General features: G+C 36.2%; 1 protein-coding gene across 8 annotated transcripts in view; it reads right to left on the reverse strand.

Annotated features, from left to right (window-relative positions):
• ETV1 (ETS variant transcription factor 1) overlaps nucleotides 1–26,143 on the reverse strand; it is a 92,324-nt gene that overhangs the window by 53,421 nt on the left and 12,760 nt on the right. For all 8 annotated transcript variants that reach the window (XM_014863066.3, XM_014863064.3, XM_014863065.3 and 5 more), the window contains one exon: nucleotides 25,712–25,765. In XM_014863066.3, the coding sequence (XP_014718552.1) occupies nucleotides 25,712–25,765 (54 nt within the window). The remainder of the gene's footprint in view (nucleotides 1–25,711; nucleotides 25,766–26,143) is intronic.

Here is a 26,143-nt window from a genome sequence, read left to right on the forward strand (position 1 = left end):
TGAAGAAAGATGTGAATTATGTCTGTGACAAAACAGGCGATAACATTTCTAAACTGCTATCAAAATGCAAACTGAATCGCATTTAAGGACAGGGACCCTGATTCGAGTTTTCAAGATTTTCCATTATTTGCAGCATCTGGAAATACATTCACCTATAATATTTCCAAGACAGGAATTTAGACTGTAGCACAGCAGGTTGATATTTATTTTTTCTTAAATAATATTCTTTAGGTAGAACAGTTATAAGAAAGATGATGCAATGTTTTTAAAGGAATATCATCAGTTGGGATAGAGATCCCACACCTAGAGTGCCCTTTGCTGTTATTTTGGCAACACATAAGATACTGTTTAGTAACACCTAATCACAAAGGCAAAGGGAGACTCTCACCCCTTGTTATGAATCTCAGAAATTTTGAATTGAAGAAAACATTAGATGTGATCAAGCTTTTAAGGATTGAGCTAGCGTTTGTATACTCAAGAAATTTTTGTACTAAAGAAATCATAAGTGGAAGCCTAACGGGTAAAAAGATTAAATAAACAAAAAAAGGAGCTACTTTTGTTAGAAGAAGGCAAAGGTCATACATCTGCCCCTACCTTGCTCCCAGAAGTAAACACTCAGCACCTGCATTTCCTGGGCAGTTTGGAAACCGGAACTGAGTCTCAGAGAAACCATGCGTTTCTCAGAAGAGGATATCAAACTCTTCTTTCTTTGACCTAACTCCTATCAGTAACAGCAACCCCACACTACTGCAGTGATTCCTAAGTGGTCTTGCCAGGGGCGTACCTGAATAAAGGAGGGGGTGCAGTTGGAAAAAGTCCCGGAGGTGATCCTGCACCCCACAGCCCCATCCAGAATCAGATGTCTACAGACTTGGAAACCAGTGCTGAGGACAGAGCCAAAACCAGAAGCCAGGTGTCCTCACAGTCTACAGAGCAAAGTCTTCCGATGATGGTACAGCCTCACAAGATACACTTAATAATTCAACTCTGTCTACTTTGCAGAGTACCATTATGCCATCTTACTCGACGGAATAGGATGGACAACCATTCTGGGTTTGGGCCTGTCTTTCTTCTCTTCAAAAATTAGTAGTGATAGCGAGATACGGCCAACTCTCATTCAGGTGAAGGTCACCTGTCTATCAGTCCTAATGAGCTAACGGAGGTTGCCAGCATTTCCGTCTGGTTCACAGAGTGGTTGCAAATAATCTCAAATAGCGGGGATCATTTAAAAATCAGTTCCAAAATCTTCTTCTGGTTTAAAAATCCAAACTTCTGGCTTCTCTAGAAAAAACACAATATCCAGCAGCACTGAGTCCACTTTCCAGGCTGAAAAGGAGGGCAGCAGTTGGCTGAGCCCACTATCAGCTGCCCTTTTGGCCAAGAGCTCTGTTTTCCTATTTGCCACAGTTCCTAGCAGCCCTACCACTCCACATCCCATCATCTCGTGCACCAGATTTACTTCACTCACTTATATGCTTGGCATACTGGCCTCCTACCCCATATCTAACACATAGCCAAGAAATCATTAGTGACTGTGTTTCCACTTGTGGACATGTGTGTGCACATACACACATACTCTCTCACACATCACCTCTAATTAGCAAAAATAAATATTGCAGAACTCATATTGCGCTGTGGCTTAGATACTCAAGTACTCATTCTCAGGCAATAAGGTATAGTGGCAAAGCTAGCAGGCACTTACATCTGCCTGGTTTCAAATAGTGCCACTGGCACTTACCAGCTGTAAGACTGGGCAAGCCACTTAACCTCTCTGTGCTTCAGTTTCCTTATCTATAAAATGGGGATGGTGATAGCACCTGCCTCATGGCGTTGCTGATAGGACTAAATGCGACACGATGTGTGAAGTGTGTAGTAGGTGCTCAGTGATGTTAGCTTTGGTGCTGTTATTACTCAGACCCAGAATCACTGGGCATGACAGCTGGAAGAGAGCACGTAGTTCATCCAGAAATGCAACAGCAGAGTGGTTAAGAGCATGGAGACTGAATCCTGCCTTTGCTACTTACTAGCTAAAGGACTTCGGGTAAACTAGGTAACTGCTGTATGATTCGGTTTCTCCCTATGTAATATGAGGCTTATCATAGACCTTGCTCACAGGGTTAACTACTTTTTCTATTTCACCCTGTTCTCAGTTTCACTTTAGTCAGTCAGCGACAAAATAAGAGCAAAAAATTTACACATGGAGAAGAATCTGTAAAGGAAACTTACCCTGACAGAAAAAAAACAAAAAGCAATTAAGCAACTAGTGTGGACTGGTAGAACGAGTACTGGATTAAAGTCAAGTAATTTGTACCTAGTTCCTACACCACCCTAACTAGCTGATGAGCATGGGAAAACTGTGCAACCCCTCTGGGCTTCTGTTCCTAATCTACGAAATGAAGACATTAGACTCAGTAATCTTTCCTTATAGCTCTAAAATTTAATGCCTGGCTGTAAGTACCCGCTTACTGATGTCAGAGAGAAGAGGAAAATGTAAAGATCTGATACAACAATTCAAAGGGCATACCATTCTGAGGCTACACAGAGCTCTGAGCACTTCAACAATAATAGGGCATTACTGCATTTCTCAAATGGTGGTCGCTGAAATTCAGAATCACGGGCCTTAATCATCACTAAAAAGCAAAATCGACTGTAATCTAGTATATTGAAGAAGGGAGGGGACATTATGCACATTAGAAAGGTGTACATATGGTTACCATTTTAAAACACTTGATGCTTTAAAGTGTTTCACACATCATCTCCTTTCCAGTTGATGTCAGAAACTAATATGCTATTATATTAACAAAACAAAAAGGAGAATCAAAAAACAAAAGCTATATTCCTGATTTTAAAAGCATCACAAGTACCATTAATTGAAAAATAAAGAGACCACGTACAGAATATGTTGATTCTCTCCTCTAAATTTTCAAGCCCAGTCCTGCTATCACAGTACTTTAGCAATAGTGGCACTAAATGATCCTCATCTTCACAGCCTAATTGCCAGGAGAGAGTGCCCTGGGAGTAAAACTGGTTCTTCCATCTGGAAAAGAGTAAGAATAAGGAAAGGAGGCCTAATGTCTGAACAATCCAAATCTAATCAGTTTTGCATTTTGCATTGGCTTCAAATCAGATCTTCCTACCCCTACTGGTCCAGTAGATGGAAAGCAGCACGACACTATTTTTTGGAAACAAATTCTGTACAGTGAGCCCAAACATACAGTACTTCATATCCAACTGGCAGGAACAAAACCTGAACAAGCTGCAGCTATTTGAGAAACAAATCCAATAAATTGAAGGGAAGTTCTGAATCAGGATGCCCACCCAAACCCCCACCTCTCAAAAATTGCTCTACATAATAAATTACCTAACTATGACCCTTATGATAGAAAAACATCTCTTCTGCGGAAATTGTTCCACTTTGCTTTAATATGGCTATTCTTTAAGCCCTAGAAAGTCACGAAAATAAATATTACTTGCCCGCCTAGTAATTCTGTAATTTCTTTCAAATATAATGGACCACACTATTTGGAAAAGACTGGGCAGTACCTATTATTATTCCCAGCCGAGCAGGGGGCTGGAAGATCCCAACACGACCTGGTGTTTCTCAGTCTAGCATGAAGAAGTTCTGAGGAACAGTGTGACAGATGGGCCCTGCAGATACCCAGACACCAAGCGTGCTCTGTCCTCACCACGGTGTGACTACGAAGACAGGGCCTTCCCACAGGAGGAACATGTAAAAGGTGGGCTGCTTCTATCCTGCATCCTCAGTGTCCTCTAGCTCTCCAGAACAAAGCCCAGAGTGCCACCCTCCACAGACCATCTGTATCGATCTCTAACAAACGGTTCAGGAAAAAGGGGTAAATATATTCTTTGAAACCCACTGATACAAAAAAGAAAGCAGGTAATAGAGAAGAATCCATGCAGATGGTAGCATCTAAAGATATTTTACTTAGAAGTGATAAATGAAAAATGGGATCTTTAATTTTCCTTTTTTATTAAATCACAAAATAGGAGCTCCCACCTAAAATTTTACATTAATTACTCTACAGACCACAGTAACATAAAAAACAAAATTAAGATACTATTTCATTGCCAAAACAGACTGCCAATTACTAATATGCCTGTCACCACTTTGGAATAATAATTACTAAAAAGATCAGCAGTTTCTAAGATTTGTAAGTTTCCCTCACCAAGAACAAGTAGTCAAATAAATAAGTTTTTATGAAATAAAGTATAAGCATTTTCTCCAGTATCCTTTTAAAAGCAATGAAATAAGTAGTTAGTGATGCAAATACTTGCTTAAATGAATTTATTACTGTGGTCTTCAGAACCACAGCAATATAATTCTAAATTTAGAATTCATCTCACATGCATCAGCATGATCTGGAAAAGTCTTTAAAGAAGCCCACAGGTAAGAGAAGTGGTACCTGGCCTACAGAGTGGATACCACCACCGAGACGAGTGAAACTCCAAACCACACACCGTGGTCTCAAGTCTAAGGAAATTCTATTATTGTTCCATTTCTTTAAATGTTTGTGTTTTACTTGTTTTAATACGTACCCCCTGAAAAGGAACTTTCAATTTTGATTTAGTGAGCCTGTACTGCTTGAAAAACTCTATTTTCTTTCAAGTTAGTGAATCCTTAACTTTTTTTTTTTAAAGATTTTATTTTTTCCTTTTTCTCCCCAAAGCCCCCCGGTACATAGTTGTGTATTCTTCGTTGTGGGTTCCTCTAGTTGTGGCATGTTGGACGCTGCCTCAGCGTGGTCTGACGAGCAGTGCCATGTCTGCGCCCAGGATTCGAACCGACGAAACACTGGGCCGCCTGCAGCGGAGCGCGCGAACTTAACCACTCGGCCACGGGGCCAGCCCCGTGAATCCTTACTTTTGATTCATAATTTCAACATACTTTTCTTCCAGGCTGTATGTGAAAAGAGGCTGTAATTTGCATGGCCTTAAATTGACCACTTTAGTACCAAAATGATACACTGTATAAGCAGGAAGCAACACTCAAATGGCTGAAGTACACCTGCGGCTTTCTGATGTCACTCTCCTGAAGACAGGATTGAGATCAATTCAGACATTATTAGCCACTTGGCTCCTTGTTCAAAAAGACCCCATCGGTAGACAATCAAAGTTTAGAATATGTTCTGAATATCAGAGCTAGGAAAGTTTGCCCAAAAAAAAGAAAGCCAGCTGGCATGGGCCAAAAAAAGTACCTTTCAGTAAAAGCCAATAAAACTTTACAGGCTGCCAAAATAACAAAGATAGAGTAATTACAAAGGAAACTTTGCAATTTTCCTGACAATAAACACCTTCTTAAAAAGAAATTATCTGTCACCTGGCCTCAATTGTTATGGCTGTTAATACTAGCCAGGGTAAATCCTGCAAACGCATTTTATTTAAGCCAACTACTAATTTGGCGCAAAATTTTTACAATTTCTTCCCCAAAATAAATTTGGGGATTTTCCTTAAATATACCTTGTAATATTTAATTCAATGTATATTAGAGCAGTTTCCATGAAGAATCTCCACTCTTACAGAAAAGTTTTCACCCAAAGTATTTTTCCCAGCTTGAAAAATGTTCATTTAACTGTATCAGATTAAGAATCCTCCCAAAAGGAAAAGAGAGATGCACGAGATACGAAAGTAAAGACTATGATTTGAGCCACATTTTTAAATGCCTTTATGAGGAAAACAGCCTTATGATGGAAAAAAAAGATCTGTCATTATTTTTTAGAAACATTTATAACCCATGTACTTTATTCTTCATACAGCAGATAACATTGATGTTGGCCAAACTTCCTTATGGAAATCCATGAGACTTTCTCAAAAAGTAAGACTCATAGCAAAGCAGCAGTGTTTCCTTCCTAAACTAAGACAAACCACCATCAGCGCCTCTAGATGCCAATCAAGCCCTTTTGTCATTGCTTAACAATAAATATTACCATAAAAACATCTAGAGCACAAGAGTGATATCAGAATAATGAAGTAGAAAAGGTCTCTACGGACACAAGCCCAGCCCTCACCATAAAACAAGAAGCAAACAGGGCCAGCCTGGTTGCCTAGTGGTTAAGTTCAGCACGCTCTACTTCGGCAGCCCGAGTTCCATTTCCAGGCGAGGACCTATACCACTGGTCAGCCATGCTGTGGAGGTGATCCACATACAAATTAGAGGAAGCCTGGTGACAGATATTAGCTCTGGGAAAATCTTCCTCAGCAAAAAAAACCCACAAAAGAAACAACGACAAAAAAACACAAGAAGAAAACAAGCTGCTGAGAAGGAAAACCAGCCAAGAGAGCCTTGAATAGGTTTAACTAAGCATGTGACATAAAGAGTCAAAAGACACCGTGTAAGATATACTATATAAGGAACTGATTTTACTTTGGAGTGTTGTACAAAGCAAATGTAAATGATCAGGATATATACATTCCCATGGCTGAAGGATATAATCTCAAGAAACCATTATTAGAATGAAGAATTTCAGATTTATATTAACATTTTGTAAGTAATTTTTATGATTTCCTAATGTACCCATTTTTTAATAGATTGCTTACTTTGAATATAAGCTTCTTTTTAAGAATGTGTTATACGTTAGATTAAAAATTCTTCTTTTCTGCAGGAACATAGCTCTAATTTTTAATTGGCATGACAGTTGGGAGTTATGAATCACAAATGAACCTAGTCAGATTACAGCATTTCAGAAGGAGTTTAGGAGATTATTCTTGTCCACTTTCATAATCTTTACAACGAGCAGTTCTGAGAAATACTTTAATCATGGATATACAATTGGCTAAATGTGATTTCTATACCCTGCAGCCCAATTTATATGAAGACATTTATATAAACTTACAACTACATTCGACTTAGTTGATATGATCCAGTGATATACAATTGTTAGAATGGCAAGTATTAGACAACTTGTCATTCATTATATACACTTAAAACCTAAGAGGTTTTCTTAATTTTCACCCTATTTACAGTATTCCAGAAAGGCTCCTTAAATGTGTAGAAAATTATTCTTAAATTTTTATTACACTTTATAGAGTTGTTGATGTTACTTCCCAGCTGCTAGTTCAAAGAATGCCTGTTTCTTCTGTTTCTATTCTTAAGAATAGAATATTGCACTATCCCACAAGTGCATGCTTGAGGCTACATTATAGGAGAAAATTCCATATGATAAGATCATTCTTATCCTTCAGGAACCAAGCCCTGTCTCATGGGAACCAAGACATCTCACCAGTTACTAAATTTGCGCCATAGCAATAGTGTCATGGCAATATTCCAATGTATATTTTGTACTTTGACTTGCTAACTGCAAATAAGGGGAAATTAGATTACCACATTAAACATAAAATGTGGAGCATAAGTAGGTAGCAGTGGTGTACAGGTGTTATCAGAAATAGAAAATTGCAGCAGAGGCAATAATATTTGACTATTACAAATCTTTTTACATCTATATTGGGCAGAACATTCCATGGGAACATCAAAATACATATCAAATCATACTAATCCTTGCACAATGCAAGTCTTTAGGTTATTTATAATATACAGATGCACTAACTGGAAAATAAATTCTGCATTTGATTTTACTTTCACATAAATTTCACTTAAATAAGTATTAGAATTACTAATCCTTTTGAGTTTTTTTAAAATTTAAGGTGTAAGGTATATAAATGGATCTCTATTCCTTTTTTTTTTTTTTTTGGTGAGGAAGATTCACCCTGAGCCAACATCTGTGCCAATCTTCCTCTATTTTGTATTGGGATGCCCCCACAGTATGACTGATAAGTGGAGTAGGTCCAGACCCGAGATATGAACCTGCGAACCCAGGCCGCCGAAGTGGAATGCACAGAACTTTAAACACTTGGCCATGGGCCGGCCCCTAGATCTCTATTCTTAAATGAGGTGGTATATCCAAACCCTCAACTTATTCTAATGTTTAACAGCTTTCTTTTAAACTGTCAAAACTATATTTACTGCTATGTTAACCTATTTAAATTTAACCTTTTGAGATTCTTGGGTGTTAACAGCATGCCCATGTGAATGAACAGATATCATAATGCCTGCTATGGATCACAGATTACAGGGACAATCATTTTTCTATAATTTAGTGATCAAAGAGGATGATACACAATGACAACAAACAGCGTTCTTTCAAGTCCCTTAATGGTTTACCAACACAACACATTGTAGGAGACTCGTGTGTAGATGGATTTCTTTTCTATATTTCCTTTTTGATTTACATTCTGAAATATGACCCAATTCTTTAGAACACAGAGCTTGGCCAATGTGTCTGCTGTAACTGCAGGTGTAAGGTGACTCTCCGCTGTGTCAAATACTGTAGTCAGCTGACATATTCAGCAGCCGATATTAGCATGTAAACACACAAAGATTTATACAGCCCTCCTTTGTAATTGATAATTCCAAGAAACTAGAAAACTATGAAGATGAAAGAGTACTCTACTCTCCTTCCATGTGTGCAAATAGAAAAGACAAGCTTTGGAGAAACACAGGGATACCCCCTGCAAAACAACTGTATGATCACAAACACAGTAGGCCTGGTTTGCATTCTCCTTCTGACCCCTTTGAAGTTAATAGAGCTTTGTAAATTGAGGGTGTGCATAAGGATGAAAATTAAGTCAGGTAAAGCCGATTATCCTCTTCCCTTACAATGCATGCATAAATTCTTAGCCAGTGCACATTTCTTTGAATTACTACATTAGATTCCACTGATTCAATTATAAACTTTCTGATATATATGCATTATTTAGTTTGTATTTTTTTTAAACGTGGTTAACCATGGTGTGCATATATGCTAAAACACATTTACAAAAAATATACTATGCCTCTTTGGTTTTTTCTCTTTACTTTCTCTTCCACAACAATGTGGCTTCTAACTTCATGCTTAGAAATTTCCAGGCTGGCTCAGTTGTCCTTAGGATAAACCCCAAATATATCTGGTAGACTTTTGCTCACCCAAAAAATCTGACTGACTTTGACCCATCAAACTTCATGTCCAGCACTACCCAAGGCACACCTCTATCCAAACACTGCTGCTGAGGAACAAAGAATGCGCTTGCCTGTTTCAGAGCAATTAATGTCTGGTGGCATCACATCTCATAGGCCCACCCTTCATCACTGGGTATATCATGCAAATATTGAAGAGCCAATGAGGTGTGGTAATCACAGGTATACTGAAAATTAGGTACCAAGGAGGATTAAGTTCCACTTCTGTCACTAACTACTTGGGCACTAACTACTTGTAACCTTGGGCACACTATTTTGCCCGACCAGCTTAACTCTGGTACACAACTCTATCTGAAACAGTGTAGGACGCTGGTTAAAAGTATAAACTCCAGAGTCAAATCTGCAACTTGGTTGCTGTGTTACCAGAAACAACCCACTTAACTACTCTGTGCCTTAGTTTTCTTCCCTGAAAAAAGGAGATAATCGTTCTTACTAAATAAGGTTGTTGTGAAGATTGGATGCATTAAGGTATAAAATGCTAGAAGAGTATCTAGGACACAGTGAGCACTAAGCAAATATTAGCTATTATTATCCATCCAATACAGCAATATTGGCTGGATAATCTCTAGGCTCATTTCCTTTCTAATATTTCTTGAGTCTGGATTTCTAAGTCCATTTCATTTTTTCATTCAGGTCACGTTTCATTTTTTTCATGAAGCCATTCTCAACTATTCCAATCTGTTGATCTCTTACATTAAAACACACACACACACACACAAACTATAGAATTTACTGTCTATAACATTCATTTAATTTGTAGTCATGCAGTATCTTTTATTGTTAATATTAGAATAGAAATGCAGTTTATAATTATGAAAGTCCTGACTCATTTTGTCCTCATTCCATCCTTACTACTGTAAGCCCCCTTGTAAGATAAGGAAATGGAAGTATGGGGAGATTAAGTGACTTACCAAGGTCACACAGCAATAAAGTAGTAAATAGGGACACTGAGTCTAACTAGAAGGACCCTATAACGTGCACTCTTGACTGCTACATTAACTCCTCACTCTACTGTATCTTAACTCTCCCAGAGCGTTTCCCTCTATTCTTCCAAACTCCCCAGGATATTTTTTGAAGTCAGATCATCTGTCTGTTTGTTTGTTTTAACATATTTTCATGCATATGAACTGTATCCCATATAAATAAATACTTAAATATTTGTCTGTCTTTCTCTTGGCATTATAACTATGCAAGAAATTCATACAATTTTAAAATGGAATGACTCTCAAAACCATAGTTGAAAAATGCTTTGGTCTATTGAAGCATCTTTTTTTTCCAATTATGAGTCATGAATACGGGAAGGAAGCACTTAGAGCCCTGTGCATGGACAACCTACCACACACACTAGAGAAACAGCAGGGTCTTCCACAAATTTGTAATGTACACGCTGCCACATCTGTAGTTTTCCTCCTTTTGGATTGGTAATGGAGCATAATGGAAGGGAGGCTGATGTTTACTTTTTAGAGAACAATGTATTCCTTATGGCTATCTAGGGAAGATATACTACCAGCATATGGTAGGTGGCGGGAATGACATCACAAACCAAACTTTTTTACTGCTAGGTCAATCAAATGCATCATTTTGAATTCTTTTTAACTGTATGACTGGCATTACTATTCTGAAACTGTTACTGTAGCTTATGAAACCCTCTGGCCAGTACATATATTAAATAGACATTGATAACGTTTTACTTCTTTAGCACTACTGAGTTATCAAATACTTAGCTGTGTCCCAAAATTTTGACACAGAATATCTCATTTAATCATTACATCAACCCATTTACTTTCCCATTTTACTTACGAGGCTCAAAGAAGTGAAGTAACTAGCCCAAGATGACAAAAATGGTAAATTATGAAACTAAGATTTGAACCTAGACATGTGGGGCTCCAAAGCCGACATGTTAACTTGTGATGTTATAGTTGCTTTAAGATTTTTACTTCACTTCAGAGTCCAATTGTTGAAACGCTTAAATTCTAATTTCTTTCCTTGTGGTTGTTGATTTTCCTTGGAAGCTCAAAATACGAAAATCTGATATCATATATGAATGATTGCACTAATACTTGTGAAATGCTTTGGGTCGAACACATCTGGTCTTGTAGAAGCCCAACCACTGCCTAATAATTGATTCACTGGAGTAGTAGCTATTTTATAAGGATGATCTTAGGTCATTCACAATTTAAGCAGCTAATTTACTTTTAAACGGGCTTCCAGAAGGCCACATCTAAGGTCGAATACCATTTCATCACAAGTAGTGTTACAGCAAGGGTGCCGTGGATTAATTTTTATTATTTAAATAGGAGATGATCATAAAATTAGCACCCTTCTAAAATAGTTCTCATCTTGATTATTGCTATTTAACCAGTGAAATTTTTTCTTCAGGCTGAGTGAACACTATAATTATTATTGCTTTGCATTGTAAAGGTTGCATCTTAATTGAAAAATCAACACTTTTTTCCCTTTCAATGAATACATCAACTTCAAAGTCAACAAAAACATTGAAGATGCAGGCAATTTTGTTAGACACACCAATTAGGCTGTCCTTGATCAACCAGAATTCATAACCCATAATCTTAAACATAAGATGTTAACTGATCCTATACCCGGGCCTGTATTGCAAGAACTGAATGTTTCCAGCTCAAATTTCTTTTTATGAAATCCCTATGGTCAAAGTGACCATAGCTTTGAACCAACAACACCTCTGAGTTTCTTCTGACAATATCATTGTGGACAAGCACCGACTTGCTTCCTGTGATCAACAGGAAAAGGTCAAGTTGTTCTTACAACTATATGACAGTATATGTACATATAGCCTATAAGTTGGTAGGTGTAAGCATAATTTTAAGTATGGCACAAACAAACAAACAAAAACAACACAGAAAGGTAAGTTGATCAAAATAAATGCATTTGTAATATACTATAATATGAAATGTGTATTTTGTATATTTCATGTATATTTGTATATATATAGAACAAAAGCTTATGTGCTTTCTATGTGCCAGACATACATATTACTTACATATTTCATATAAACATATACAATGTCTTGTATATATGTATATATGTATATATGTATATACTCATTTAATACTCAAGTTACCCTAGGGGAAGGTAACATTATAATCCCTATTTTATGCAGGAGGACACTGAGGCACAATAGTCTTAACTTATTTATACAAGGTCACACAGCTAGTAAAAAGCAGAGATTTGAGCTGAAGCATCTTAGGTCCAACTCCTTCCTCTTATGCAGTACACTGTACTCAGCCTCCTGAATGAATCACATCATGTTTATATTGTATAGCTTTAGTGTCTACAGCATTAATACTACGAAATAGTATGAATGGATACAAAAAAGTAGTATCAGACAAAATGCCAACGGGATCTTCAGTTAATTTCAGCATAATATTAGCAAATGTTTCCGGCCTAATTATACGATGCCGAAAGATAAACAGCATCCCAAACCAAAATTTAAAAAGTCTCTTTTGAGAGCTTCATTATTTTGTTAAGCAAACGTTCAAGATTCCTGAAGCTAGAGGCTTATGTACACATAGGACTTAACCACATTTCTACAATTCAAAGCATAAGGATGAAGATTTTCATAGAGTAAGAGGAAACTTAGAGGGCTGTCTACTCCACCCTTGCTTTCCATATGTGTATTATTTTGTATACTATGTTATAAATTAGAAGAAATCACTATAGAAGAAACATTTCAACGTTTTCCATTGTTCCTTCATTTATTATATTATACACACAAATTTATGTATGTGTACCTGCATGAAACAAAAATACTTAAATGTATTTTATCCACTTGTATAGTCATAGCATTTCAATAAATGAGTGGTTAGCACATTTTGCTGGAACGTGTACAACAGAAAAGGTTACAAGACGAGTCTCGGCTCTGCCACTCACTATCTATGAGACTTTGGGAATTACACTAACCCTGTGTGAGCCTTGTCTGCTCTGCCTACAACCCAGGGCCATTGTGAGAAGCAAATGAGATGTGGGATGTAAAAATGATCTATGAATTCTAAACTGCTAAACAAATGCAAAAGATTAATATTATCGTTAGTAGTTTGTATCTTTTACTCCGTAGCATCTAGTACAATGCCTGGCACTATGAATGTTTGTTGGCTAAATTTACTTTTCATTATGGGAAAAAAAAGCCAAGGTAGGAACTTAACCAGAAGAACAAGCTGCATTTTACCAAAATAAAGATGCCAAATCTTAAGATTCTAAAACTGTTATCCATTTAACTATATAATTAATATGAAAAGAAGACATATTTTTTTTCTCATTTCACAGTCACAGCATTTGTGCCTATTTTACTATGTTTACAATTATTGAAATTTTACATTAGGAGTTTAGGATGCATTTTAATATCAGTCCTAACAAAAAAAGGATTAATATTTAAAGAGAGAGGGAGAAGGAGGTTTGCTGATGATTAGAATTTGACAAAAATTTTAAGACAAGTGAGAAGGCAATATTCTAAATAAAAAACAGATGGAGTCATTTGTATATGTGGGTCTCCTTATGTGTATACCACACACACATCAATTCATATGACTACATCTAAATTTATATAAGAGGATAGGTCTATACATTCCATAAGCACGTTATCAAAACCTTCAGGAATTGCCATTTAAAAGCCACGGGCCTTAATTTCCACTTTGATCAATGGGACAGCTTTATCACAAGATGGGATGACTGAAGTTTATTGATTAGCTGATAACCTCTAATGTACCAGCCTTTAATCTGCTATAAAACAGTGAATGAAAGTCGAGCTTTCAGAAAGGAAAACAGGTTTGATTATCCTAGAAGAACAATATGGAGAGGCTTAGAACGGCAAAAACATCCAGGAAAACAGTGCAATGACATCCAGTTACTTAGCTCTCCCTGTAGACTCAAGACTTGAGACAACTGCGTTACCTGACATTCCAGCCCCAGTGCCAAGGACTAGAGAGTCAAATCAAATCAACATAATAAGGCTGTTGTGTCATGAGGATGGAGAAAAACAACCTCCAACAGCAGTAAAAGTTCACTTCACAGCATGACTGCCATTTCAAAGGGAAAGCTAACACTATTGAAGAGTTTACTTCAATATTATCAATACATCTTGACAGGAACGAGCCATTTTTCACTGAGTTTAGTGGCCTTGAGAGTATCTGACAAGACTTTTGCTGGCAATGCTATGACTGGAAGGAAATCTAAGAGCATCTTAGTGTTTAGGACTAAATGTCCGTGTTGACAAGTTCAGGGGGAAAAGTGGACAAAAGACAGATATATATTTCTTTCTGATCAAAATTTATCCAGAATTTGGGACTGGTTCATAGATCTCGATCATAATTAATATGAAAAACCTAAATAACAGTAAACTAAGAATTATGTATAGATACACTAAAACTGATAAAAGTAGATAAACACAAGCCTGGCATAAAGATGTATCAAATTGAATTTCTTCCTCATCCAACAAGTACGTATTTGTGCTAGTGAAGTAGCAGAGAATAAAGTAGCTTCTTTAACAAGAAAATGATTGAGAAAAATATTTCTCACTCCAGTATTACAAAAAAGGAATTTGATAAAGAAAAGGTTACTGATAAGTATAAGTATGTAGGTCCATATAATACTTATTTCCTATTTTCCCAATACACAGGTAAAGGCATATAATCTTCTTTTAAAATCAGAGAGCCCAACAACCATTTTGGATTCAGTTTTTCAGCTTTAAAACAAGAGAGTTGATAGCGTTAATGTACAAGGTCTCTTCAAGCTGCCGTTTTGGGATTTTCATGAATATTTCCTGCTGCTTTGGGAATTCCACCAATACTACTACTATGACTACTAGTATGACTACTACTACTACTACTGCTTCTGCTGCTGCTACTGCTGTCTCAACAGCCAAAGTGGTTCTTCTCCCCAGTGAGGAAAATACGCCATGTCTGAAACGTTTCTGAAGTCAAAAGCTGCACGTAAGCAACATGCAAATACATAGTGTTGTCAGAAATCTCTCTCAAATTCTGGATAAATGAGAAAAATCTTCATGGCAGGAAAATGCAAGAACTGTAGCCTAGGTGAGAATTGGAATAGTTCCCAAATACTAAGAACTTCCATCTTACACTCCCACAGCTATTTGCTCAAATAAGTTCAAGGAATATCTTCCTTGGGACAAACCTCTATTAGAAGGTTCTCTTGGTCTCACTCAATCTATCAATATAAGAAGAATTTTTAAACAAGATCAATGTTCTGTATGAAGAAAATTCTTTGTTAGTGATGAGGATTTTCTTTTTTTCTTCAAGAGTAGTAACAGTCTTGAAACCTTTACAAGGGGGCTGAGTACTGGCTCTCAGGGAAGGGAGAAGGTCCCCACAGACTAAAGTAAGTATGAGCTGGGAACCCGAGCTACGTAATTTCAGTCATCACGTGTGTTGGTTATTTGATTATTTTATGCCGTAAGTTTCTCTCTATATAAAATGGGAATAATATCAAGTTATTTCAGAGTATTTGTGCTAAATAGAGATTACTGAGAAATGTATTGTGAGATATGAGTATCAAATGATATTTATTAGAGAGCCCTAATCTGATAATTGACACTTAGCTCTAAAGTTACATAAATGCAAACAGCTTTCCACTATCCCTCAAAGAAAAAAGAAACACAGGAAAATAAAGCAGATATTTGCATTAGATTTCAAACAACTTGAGCCACCTGTCCATGAATATGTTAAAAAAAAAATATCTTCTAAATACCCAAGAAGCTATTCATTCAATGCAATTCAATATTCACTGAATACCTATAACATGTAAATTACAAAGATAAGTAGGACATGATCCATCCTCTACAAGCCAATTGAAATAGTATTAAAATGGAGATGTATATAAAGCATTTATGGGCACTTAGAAGTCATTAATTCTGAATAAGATAATCAAGGAATAAATAACATCTGAACTGAATCTTAAAAATGAGTATGATCTCAAAAAACAAAGTAAGTCAATATTCTGTATATATATTAATTACCATTAAAGTACACAATTTTTATAAAGCTGTAAGATATTCTTCTAAATACCCCATCACAGGAATTTAGGCCTAGGCTACAGAGGTGTGAACACAGACAGTGACAGTCATCCACTGGGAAATTCAGTGGCCACACCTTTGAGCAGAGTGCTTTTTGTGGAAATAAACATAAAATTAAAAAAAAGAAAAACCCTCAGCACATTTCCTTCAGAATGTAATAGATCAGCATCCGAATACACAATGCTTATGCATATCCACTGACCCCTATACAATTTCACATCCCTTAACATGAGATGAAAAAGATTTTATTTATCAATTACATGCACCTAGGAATATAAGTTCCATGAGAACAGGGGTTATTTTTCCTGTTTGTCCACCACTGTATTATCAGTGCCTCCGCAGAGTGATGCACATAATAGGCTCAAAATGTACTTGTTGAATGAATAAACTTTAAGAATCTTAAAAACCTACTTAGCATCCCCAATAAAAGCATACAACTGTAGATATATGTATCAATAAATAAGTTAAACTAAAATCTCATAAGTAAAATAAGAATTGTTACATTGTTCACATTTTTTATTCATATTTTAAATCATAAAAATGAAGATAATGTATATGGCTCACATTTGCAAGAATACAAGCATTTCAATTTCGCAAGCAGAACTATGAATAGAAGATTCCCCTACAATAAGACATAAATAAAGGAACAATCACAATTCAAGCCTCTTCTATGGGATCTAAAAAACACTCCTAACAGGACTGTAAAGCCAAAAACTAGGAGTAACCATGAAACAACCTTGAATGGTTTAACAATGTGGCATCTAAAGCAAAATGACCGTCCTTGCTTAAACCTTAGATTTATATAAGATTCAGAGATTGCAGACAAAACCATTACATAAAAGTACTTTTTCTTATCTTAAAGTTTAATCAGACATTGTATAAACAGGATTTTTAACCTAGCCATTCCTGATATATTGTCAATAGTTGAGTTCTTGAGTTAACATCACCGTCAGCTACTGTCAAATGCAAGTAGTGCTTGTTGGGGTATAATTCATTAGCTTTAAAAAAGCAACCACATCAACCAACCATTTTTATTTAGTGAGACACCGCACAAACTCTCATTAGGAGATATTCAATAACAGACAGAAGCAAATATGCACTGTGCATCTTAAGTAGATGTTCAATGTTATAAAAGGGAAAAAAGTGGAGAAAATGATAAAAATAAAAGCCCCCAAAACATTAAACACCTAAGAAATATACTTGTATGGAATAAAAGTTGACACGTACTAGTTTAGCTCAGATTATTTCTCCTTTATAGCTGATTTCATGAAATTTACATGTTCTATGAAATGGTGGCTCCCAAAGTATACCTATTTTCATGACTGCTTTGGCCTTATTTGCAAAGACTAATAAATGTTGTGTTTGCTCTTTTTTATTCATCACTATACAAAAGTGTATATGTATATATTAAAAATACTAGAACAAAGAATATAATATTTGGTTCTATAAATAATTTCCCACCCTCATCCTTTACCTAAATTTTCCAACAAATACAGTTTGGCTCTCAGACTAATAAGTCCACTTGCTGTGTAACAATATACTTATTTTATACTGAGTCAACTTCAACCAAAGATGGCACAGATTACTTTTCTCAAAATAATTTGTTACTAATTATAGGCAGGGTGAGTGGAAAGTATTTGTTGACATACTTCCTTTGAGTATGCCTCTGAAGTCAATTTCTAGGATAATTTGTTACACTAAAGGCAAAATTAAAGAGGATAAATAAAATAGGAAAGAAAAAGCTAAAAACTTGGGTTGAGATATATAATTTTAGTTTTCAGCTTAATGGAAAAACAAACACCAGTTTTGTGGGGTTGGTATTTTTTGTTTTTTTGGCTTTTCACTTTAGCATTAAATCTGAACTATCTACCTTAAGAAGAATAAACTGGTAAAACCAAAAGTTTTGAAAAGGATCTACGAGAGCAGATTTTATTAAAACTGATGCAATTTTCTAGCTATAATTACATAGTCATTTATAAAAATTTCTATTTACACATTATTTTCCTATTAATTATGTCTTTTCCTAAAGTCCACTTTTAAATTCAGGCGAGCAGTCACTATATCTTTTCTTCTTTTCCCTGAGTGTGGAAAAAGTGTCGTTGAATTATAATGTGGCCTGGGGCTGAGAAATTACTTATTTCCTTGTCATTTTCCAGATAAGTAAATAAAGGTTAACTGACATGTCCAAGGTGTATGATTTAGATTTTGTTTCTTCTATTGAACTTGATGGATTCCTTTAAGGTTATCTAAAACAAAATTTCTTGCAAGATGTAGCTTTTTCTCCCACTGGATTTCTGTTTTGATTTGAAAAATATACTCCTTGTGAAATAAATAAGCACCAAAATAAAATGTTTGTTTTGCTAAAAAGGTGGCTGCCAGACTCTAAACCATGACAGGCATAGGGCATATATTCACCCGCAATGGAAGAGCAGACCACCTGATGACAAGAACCCTTCCTGGATGCACCTGCAACAGGGTGGGCTACCAATGCTTAGTTCTCTCTGATCAACATTAGGAAGATTTAAAATTTACCAGGTATCTTTCTAAACTAGAATTGATTCAAGAATGACAGGGTTCTACAATCAGCAAAGACTTTCTTATAGTAAAAGTAAGAGAAAATAAGTAGAAAATAGTCTTCAGAATTGGAAAATACAAACAGTCAGCCCTCTGCATTCGCAGGTTCAACCAATGGTGTATAGAAAGGCCTACAAAGGTTGCATCTGTACTGAATGTGTACAATTTTTTTCTTGTCATTATTCCTTAAACAATATGAAAACTATTTACATAGAATTTACATTGTATTACATATTATAGGTAATCTAGAGATGATTTAAAGTATATACGAGGGTGTGTATAGGTTATACGCAAATCCTATTCCATTTTATGTAAGAGACATGAGCATCCTCGGATTTTGCCATCTGTGCCAGGGTCCTGGAAACAATCTCCTCATGGATACCAAGGGGATATTCTTGATAAAAATTAAGAAACTATTTTAACAATATAAATTTTATACAGACTTTATTTTTAATTTCCTAGTATATTTAAATAATAAAATGATAATATATTACCTATTTAAAAATTTTCAGAAATTGTATCTATTATATAATGAATTGTATACATGTATGAATAGCAGAGTCCATCACACAACTTAATTGCAAAAGACTGATCCTGCTGTCTTTGTTCTACAAACAAGCAAATGACAGGTTAGGCAAAAATGTCTAACCTCGTGTTCCATGGAAGACCTGCATCAGAATTATCCACAGCTCATTAGAAATTTGGGGGCCTCATTTCAGATCTAAAAAGTCAAACTCTCACAGGATAGTGAATATGAAGCTGCATTTGAACAAGCTCCCGAAAGGATTCTTCTTCAGACTCAAGTGTGACTCAGACTCCTGGGCTGGAGTGATGTAAAATTACATAGCTGATTACTTTCAGTAAAATAAAACTTATCCAAAACTTATCCAAAACGCTTACCTATCTGCATAGGGCAACAGACAAAATCTAAAACTGATCAATCAAGAATTTGCGGCACAAGCATATTATTTAGCATGTGGGACAACTAAAAAGGAAAAGAAAGATGACTGCTTCCAGAGAATAGGACTGTGTGGAAAAGAAAACGATCTTATTTGTGTTTTTTTCCTACTCTATGAATATACTGCTTTGATAAAATATTTAAACGGTGAAAAGGAAAAAAGCAAAAGACAAAAAACAAAGCAACAAACCCAAACAATCCAAACAACAACAAAAAAAATACACAAAGTAAACTTAAAGCCTTCAAGAATAGCTATTGCTTAGATCTCAGGCGGACTCTCTCACGTGAGGAAGGCGGGAGATAATTTATCCTTGAAATGGATAGTTTGAATCTGACCACAATCACATGTTGAAATACGCCTCAAAAAAGAATTAAAAGGAAAACAAAACACAGTCACAAACTCACGTTCTCAAATCCCAGAAATGGAATTCCTTTTTGAATATGTGCTCTCCTTCTGGTATAAGCCGTCAGAGAAATGAAAAAACAAGTTCTTCCCGGCCAGTCATATCCAAAAATTTAATCAGGCAAGAAAGGCTTCAAAATTAGTAATAAAACGTAAAGTTTTATAAAGTACTCACTGTAGGTGTAGAAAGAAACAGAATGCAGAAGGTAGCTTAGCAGAAAAGAAGAAAATTAAGAAATGCAAACCATAAGTGGAACTTTCCGATCCAGGGCAAGTACGTTAATATAAAAGAAATTACTCAGTCAAAGTCTGCATAGACCTATCTGACTTCAGTTTTCTAAGAAGCAGATTTGTAACAGTAATCTGTTAAGGGATTTTTCCCCCCACTTCGCTGCACAAAAAAGAAACCCAAAGTGCTATTCTTTTACAGAATGATTCTTAAGAAAACGAAGCATAGCTATGACTTTTATTTACTTGAACAAAGTGTCACCCACATAACAGTAGTTTTAAACAGTAGCGTCCCCCCACACCAGCCTGTCTTGATTATTTTCAGATGGGTCACTAGTATTGTATCACAAATTTCAGTTAAAGTCTAGAAATTTGCAAACTTTTTATATTTACTTTCATAAATATATCAGAAGAGTCCAGGTTATTATTCTTTTAATGACATCATCCTAATTGTCCTGCATTCCATTGTTCTTTCTGGAGTGTAAGAAAGGAGCAGCGTTACAAGGATCTATCCTGCTGGGAATTTTGCATACCCTGACTATCCCCCTGGGAATGTTCTGGGAGATGGTGAAATGTAAATGTGAACATCAGCTATCCTGTGAGTCACCACAGAGGAAACAGTGAAAGGAACTCATGTAACCAAATGAAACAAATTTCTTAGAAAAATCACTTTAACTTTATAGTGAAGAAAACGAGAGGTGGTCGATTTTTTAAACATAAGTGATATAACTAAATTTAAAGTTTAGGATTTAAGATTATTGAATAAAAATTTAAAACACCTGCTTTACAAAAATTCAGTTTATATACAAATTCAGATCTACTTTGGAAAGATAAGTTTCATCTATGTTCCAAATTCTCTTCAAATTGTCTTTTCTGAAGAGATGTAATTCTACTTCCTCTGGACTGAAGCATATGTATCCTAAAGTAATTCTTTCCTTTTTTTTTTTTTCAGCAAGTATCTTGAGTTCTGAGAAGATTTGTGTCTAAGAAATAAAGAATTTGTTAGAGCCATGTCATTGTTTCTCTTAGCCTTCATTCATTTCCTAGGATGAGTTTGTAGGGAGTTTTCTGTTTATTTGTTTTCATTTGTTGTTAATGCCTTATTCGTGCCTCAAAAGTCAGCATCCGTCAAAAGTTGGCAAGCCACAGTGTAACATCATTAGATTCCAGATCTCCAATTGAAATATTTTGTAAATTAAAAATAAAGAATGCTCAGGAATATTTGTAGAGAGTACCCAAGTGTTACGGTTTAATTTCATTTTTCGCAATTTTTGAATGCTTTGTTCACATCTCTTCTATGTATATGTTTACATGTTACAGTCAAACGTATGTTCTGTAATCCAGTGTTGAGCAGAATTTTGCTATTCATTCTCCTAACCTACATTTACAAAAGGGCTAAAGCACTAAAAGCAAAAACAAAAGCATTTTATTTGATTGAAGAATGTAAGGAAATCTGATTATTCACGTCTGAAAAACTAACCCATAGAATTTATAGACGGGCCACACAACGGGGATAGACTTTCTTTCTATTCCTGGTGTAGGATCTCTCTGCCCCACTAGGAATCAAACATTTGTAAAAGGCGTTGAAGAGATAATGTAACTTTCATTTCCAATATACGATAACCTTCTCCATCTAGAAATCCTCCTCAGAATTTAGTCCCTATGCTCTAATTTTATGCTCCCTCTTTTTAAAATCATTTCCCTCTTGTTTCATCCTCAACGAAGACTGAAATTAGCTGGTCACCATTATCTGAACAATAGTCTTTTCTGTCAGTGAAAACGTGAAATAAAGCACACCTTCACTTTCTTTTTATTAGACTATTTCAGAGTTATTTTTACCTTTTTTTTATAGATTTCCTTTATAATGAGGTGTTTTATTCACGAGTCCCAGAGCCATATTTGTTAAACTGTAAATATTCACTAACTGAAGTAAAATAAAATTTCAGCATTCTGAAAATGTTTGGTTAAACGTTCATGGTTTCAGCATGTTTTTCCAGAATGAGACTATATATATCACTTTAAGGCATGATCATATGTTTCTACCTTAAGACAGGAATTAGGACTTTGAAAATACTTAGGAGAAAATATGCACTAAGAAGCTGATCATGATTATGACAGTTTTTCTTATTGTGCTTTTACAACATGCAAGGCATACTGAATGTGACATGCTCCTAATCCTCAAGACGTTCACAGTTTTATCGACATGCATCTAAAATATTATAATATAAAACAAGATACAAGATGCTATAGAGTCTAACTCTGCAGGGTAAACATGGCAAAGAAAAGGTCAAGAGAGATTACAATGTTTAAGCTGAGTCTGGAGTAGGGGATGCACCAGATTGCAAAGCAAAAGTAAAAAGTTTTAAAGCAAAAGGAGCACACACAAAGGCAAAGAAGCATAAAACAACTTGCTGTTTGGAGAACTGAAAATATTAGAAGGGCTCACTCTCAGAGAGTGGGGAGGAACAGTGTGCTGGGATGGCAAGAGTTAAAACTGAAACAGTAGTGAAGGCCGAGGTATAGAACAATGTTCTACACAGCTAAAGAATTAGGACTTTGTCCTGTAGGAAGTTTAAAGAGAAAATTAACGAGATCAGATGGCTGTGTGTTAATGCCATCGCAGAGAGTGGACTGGAAGGAGAAAAAATAGAAGGCAAGAACACCCATCTAAAGGCTGATTCATAGGTTCAGTCAAGGCAGAACAGGGTGTGAAGTAGGGTAAGCAAAACAGAGATGGAATAGAGGCCATGAAATTAGGCTATTTTTGAAAAGCAGAATCAACAACTTGATAAGCAATTGGAGGTTAATGGTAAAGAACTGGGAGGGATTGAAAATACATCAAAGGTTTTCAGCTTGGATGGTAAGGCCATCAACCTAGAAAGGCAACAGAATTAAAAGAGAGATGTTGGTTAGGAAAAATAATGATTTCAACATTGGCCTTGCTGAGTGTGAATTGTCTGTACAGCATCACATTGAAGATCGTGGTTCCTGTGTACACGGTGTTTTATACCAACACTCAGCTGAGGGCTGAGGGGGTGAATCCAGAGGTGTGGCATTTTTCTAATTCACACAAAGATCCCAGTGGTGGATCAGGTGAAGATGTCCAGTAGACACGGGCAGAGTGGAGACCCAGGCTAGAGATAAAAACGTAGGAGACATTGCTACACAGAACTGTGCTGACCACTACAGTAGCCAATACCCACATGTCTATCAAATTTAAAGCCATGATAATTAAAAATGCATTTCTTTAGTCCCATTAGCCACATTTCAAGTGCTCAATGACCAGCGTGGTTAGTGGCTACAGTATCGAATGGTACAGATATACATTATTTCCATCATCACAGAAAGTTCTATGGGACATGCTGGCATGGTACATGTAAAACCAGAGGAAAGATTTGGGGACAGAAACTCAGAAAAGAGAAGAAAAGGAAGATGAGTGGAGTGAGAAGGAGTAATCAAAGGAGTACAAATAGAAAGGAAAAAATGATACCACTGTGGAGCAAGAGAAGAGAGTTCAAGAAGAAGAAATAGTCAAGAATACAAAAAACTGAAAAGAGGTCAAATAAGAAAAGGAGTAAAATAACTACCTTTAGGTAGTTATTTTACTCAGCATTTGGGATAGTACTGGAATCATTACCAATTTCTTCAGATGTAAAATGATTCAATGAGACTATTCTCCAGGTCAGATGACAGGTTTAGCTTTTAGAAAGAACTCAAATGCTCCACAGGAAGGGAGGTTGGAAATGTGACCATTCTCTTGCCACATTTTAACAAAGAAGCAAAGGCCTTCCTTAGCCAGCATCCTTAGCTATCATCCTTCTAGGAGTTTCTAAGAGTCTCTAAATAAGGTCTATACCATTGCTGAATAAGTTTCTTGAAATATATCTAATAATAATATTCAGACATCAAACAGCACACAAATTTCTCTTTTCAGATCAAAAATCAAACGGAGAGAAGAGCAGTTACCAGCGGCTGGGGCAATGGGAAGTGGGGAGGCATTGTTAGTAAGTGTCAGTATGTGATGATGAGACAGTTCTAGAGATGGATAGTGTTGATGTTTGCACAACAACATAAGTGACACTGAATTGGACACTTAAAAATGGTTAAAAAATTAGGGCTGGCCCGAAAGCATAGTGGTTAAGTTTGTGCGCTCTGCTTCGGCGGCCCAAGGTTCATCTGTTTGGATCCTGGGTGCAGACCTACACACCACTCATCAAGCCATGTTGTGGCCACAGGCCACACAGAAGAACTAGAAGGACTTACAAGTACGTATTGGAGATTTGGGGAGGAAAAAAAGGTTAAAATGGTACATTTTCTGTTGCATATATTTTACCACAATTTAAAAAATTTTTTTAGTGAAGCTAAACAAAAACATGTAACATGGGAGAGAATCTGGAGGAAACTTCTTACAACCCTTGCCACCTGGGAAATTTAAGATACCAAACATAAAACTTAAAAACATTGCTCACAAACATCTGTTACATGAAGTAACATAGGTATTTGTATTAGATTTATGATATTGGGTATGAAAATAGGGGTTTGGTAAGTTGTAAGATATGAAATATCTCTTGTTGCTGTTGATATTGTCTCCTGTGAAAATGTCAATGGTCTGGAAAAATGAAACAAGTTAGAGCTTTCAATGGTGCTAAGAGAACAAAAATGTATTAGGCCAGTTTCACAATCAAGATGGTATTTATACCTTTTTCTTTACTATTCACACCTCAGGTCAATAGATGCAGTTAGCTGGTAGAATGGTAAAGCATAAATATCAGAATAAACCCCGAGGCAACCGTGTTTGTACAGGCAAAATGCTCACTCTGCAATTACAGGAGGGCAAGTAGCCCATGAATCACTCCTCACGCATTCTCTGACAGCAGGCCCTGGAGCAAGGCTCAGGGAAAGAAACACTGAAGGGATTCTAAGAGAAGCCAATGGCTACTTCCATTTGTGTTACTGCAACCAGGAAGCAGAAAACAAGGCTAAGAATTAAATCAAAGCAGGTGAAAGTTCATGAAAGTAAAATAATATAAGCCAATGAATGCTTGGTGCAGAATTTTTGTTACACAATAAATAATCTCCTAAGGATTTTAACTACTAACTGTCTCCCATCAGCACCCAGACTTTTCCTTGTGAACATACTGAAAAACTGGAACAAACACTTGCATGATCATGGATCACACACTGTTTCTTCTCCAAGGAAATTAACCAAATACAGAGAACAAGACTACCTTTTAATCAACTCAGTTTTCCTTAGCTACTATTTAGAGCCCTGCTCAGATCATCAGGGATTCTGCTGATGTCACAACCTGACAAATAAAATCACCTCATGACTGTGAGCTAAAGAGGCACCGACACAATGCAAGAACAGACACTGGAAGTGGAACAAACCAAAGAGAAAGAATGAAAGAAGGAAATCAGAAAGACAAAGGAAAATCAAGCGATGAGTCATACTATACTTACAACTTTCAGCCTGATAGTCTGGCACAAACTGCTCATCATTGTCAGGTACCTGAGCTGAAGAAAAAAAAAATTAAAAAAAAATTAAGAGAGAAACTGCCAAGGCATAAGGAATGTCAAGTAAGATCTTTCAAGTCAGATCTTTTTAGGCTAAGATCAAACCTATTATTATTTGCCAATGAGCTCCTATTTAAAATGGTATTGACAGAGTACTTAGGGGGGAAAACAGAAGCCATCACTGATGTCAACTAGAAAACATATGTCAGAAATATAACGGTGGCAGTTGTAGTCCCTCTGAATTTCACCTGCCAGGTGAAAATAAAAGAGACATGCAAAATAAAAAAAGCTATGGGATTTCTATTAGCTGTAGTGTTACTTTTTGCAAGAATAGACTAAAAGGTATTCCAGTTGACCCACTGCCAATGCTTAAGCAGC

Source organism: Equus asinus, chromosome 1, assembly GCF_041296235.1.
Source record: "Equus asinus isolate D_3611 breed Donkey chromosome 1, EquAss-T2T_v2, whole genome shotgun sequence".
NCBI classification, from domain to species: domain Eukaryota; kingdom Metazoa; phylum Chordata; class Mammalia; order Perissodactyla; family Equidae; genus Equus; species Equus asinus.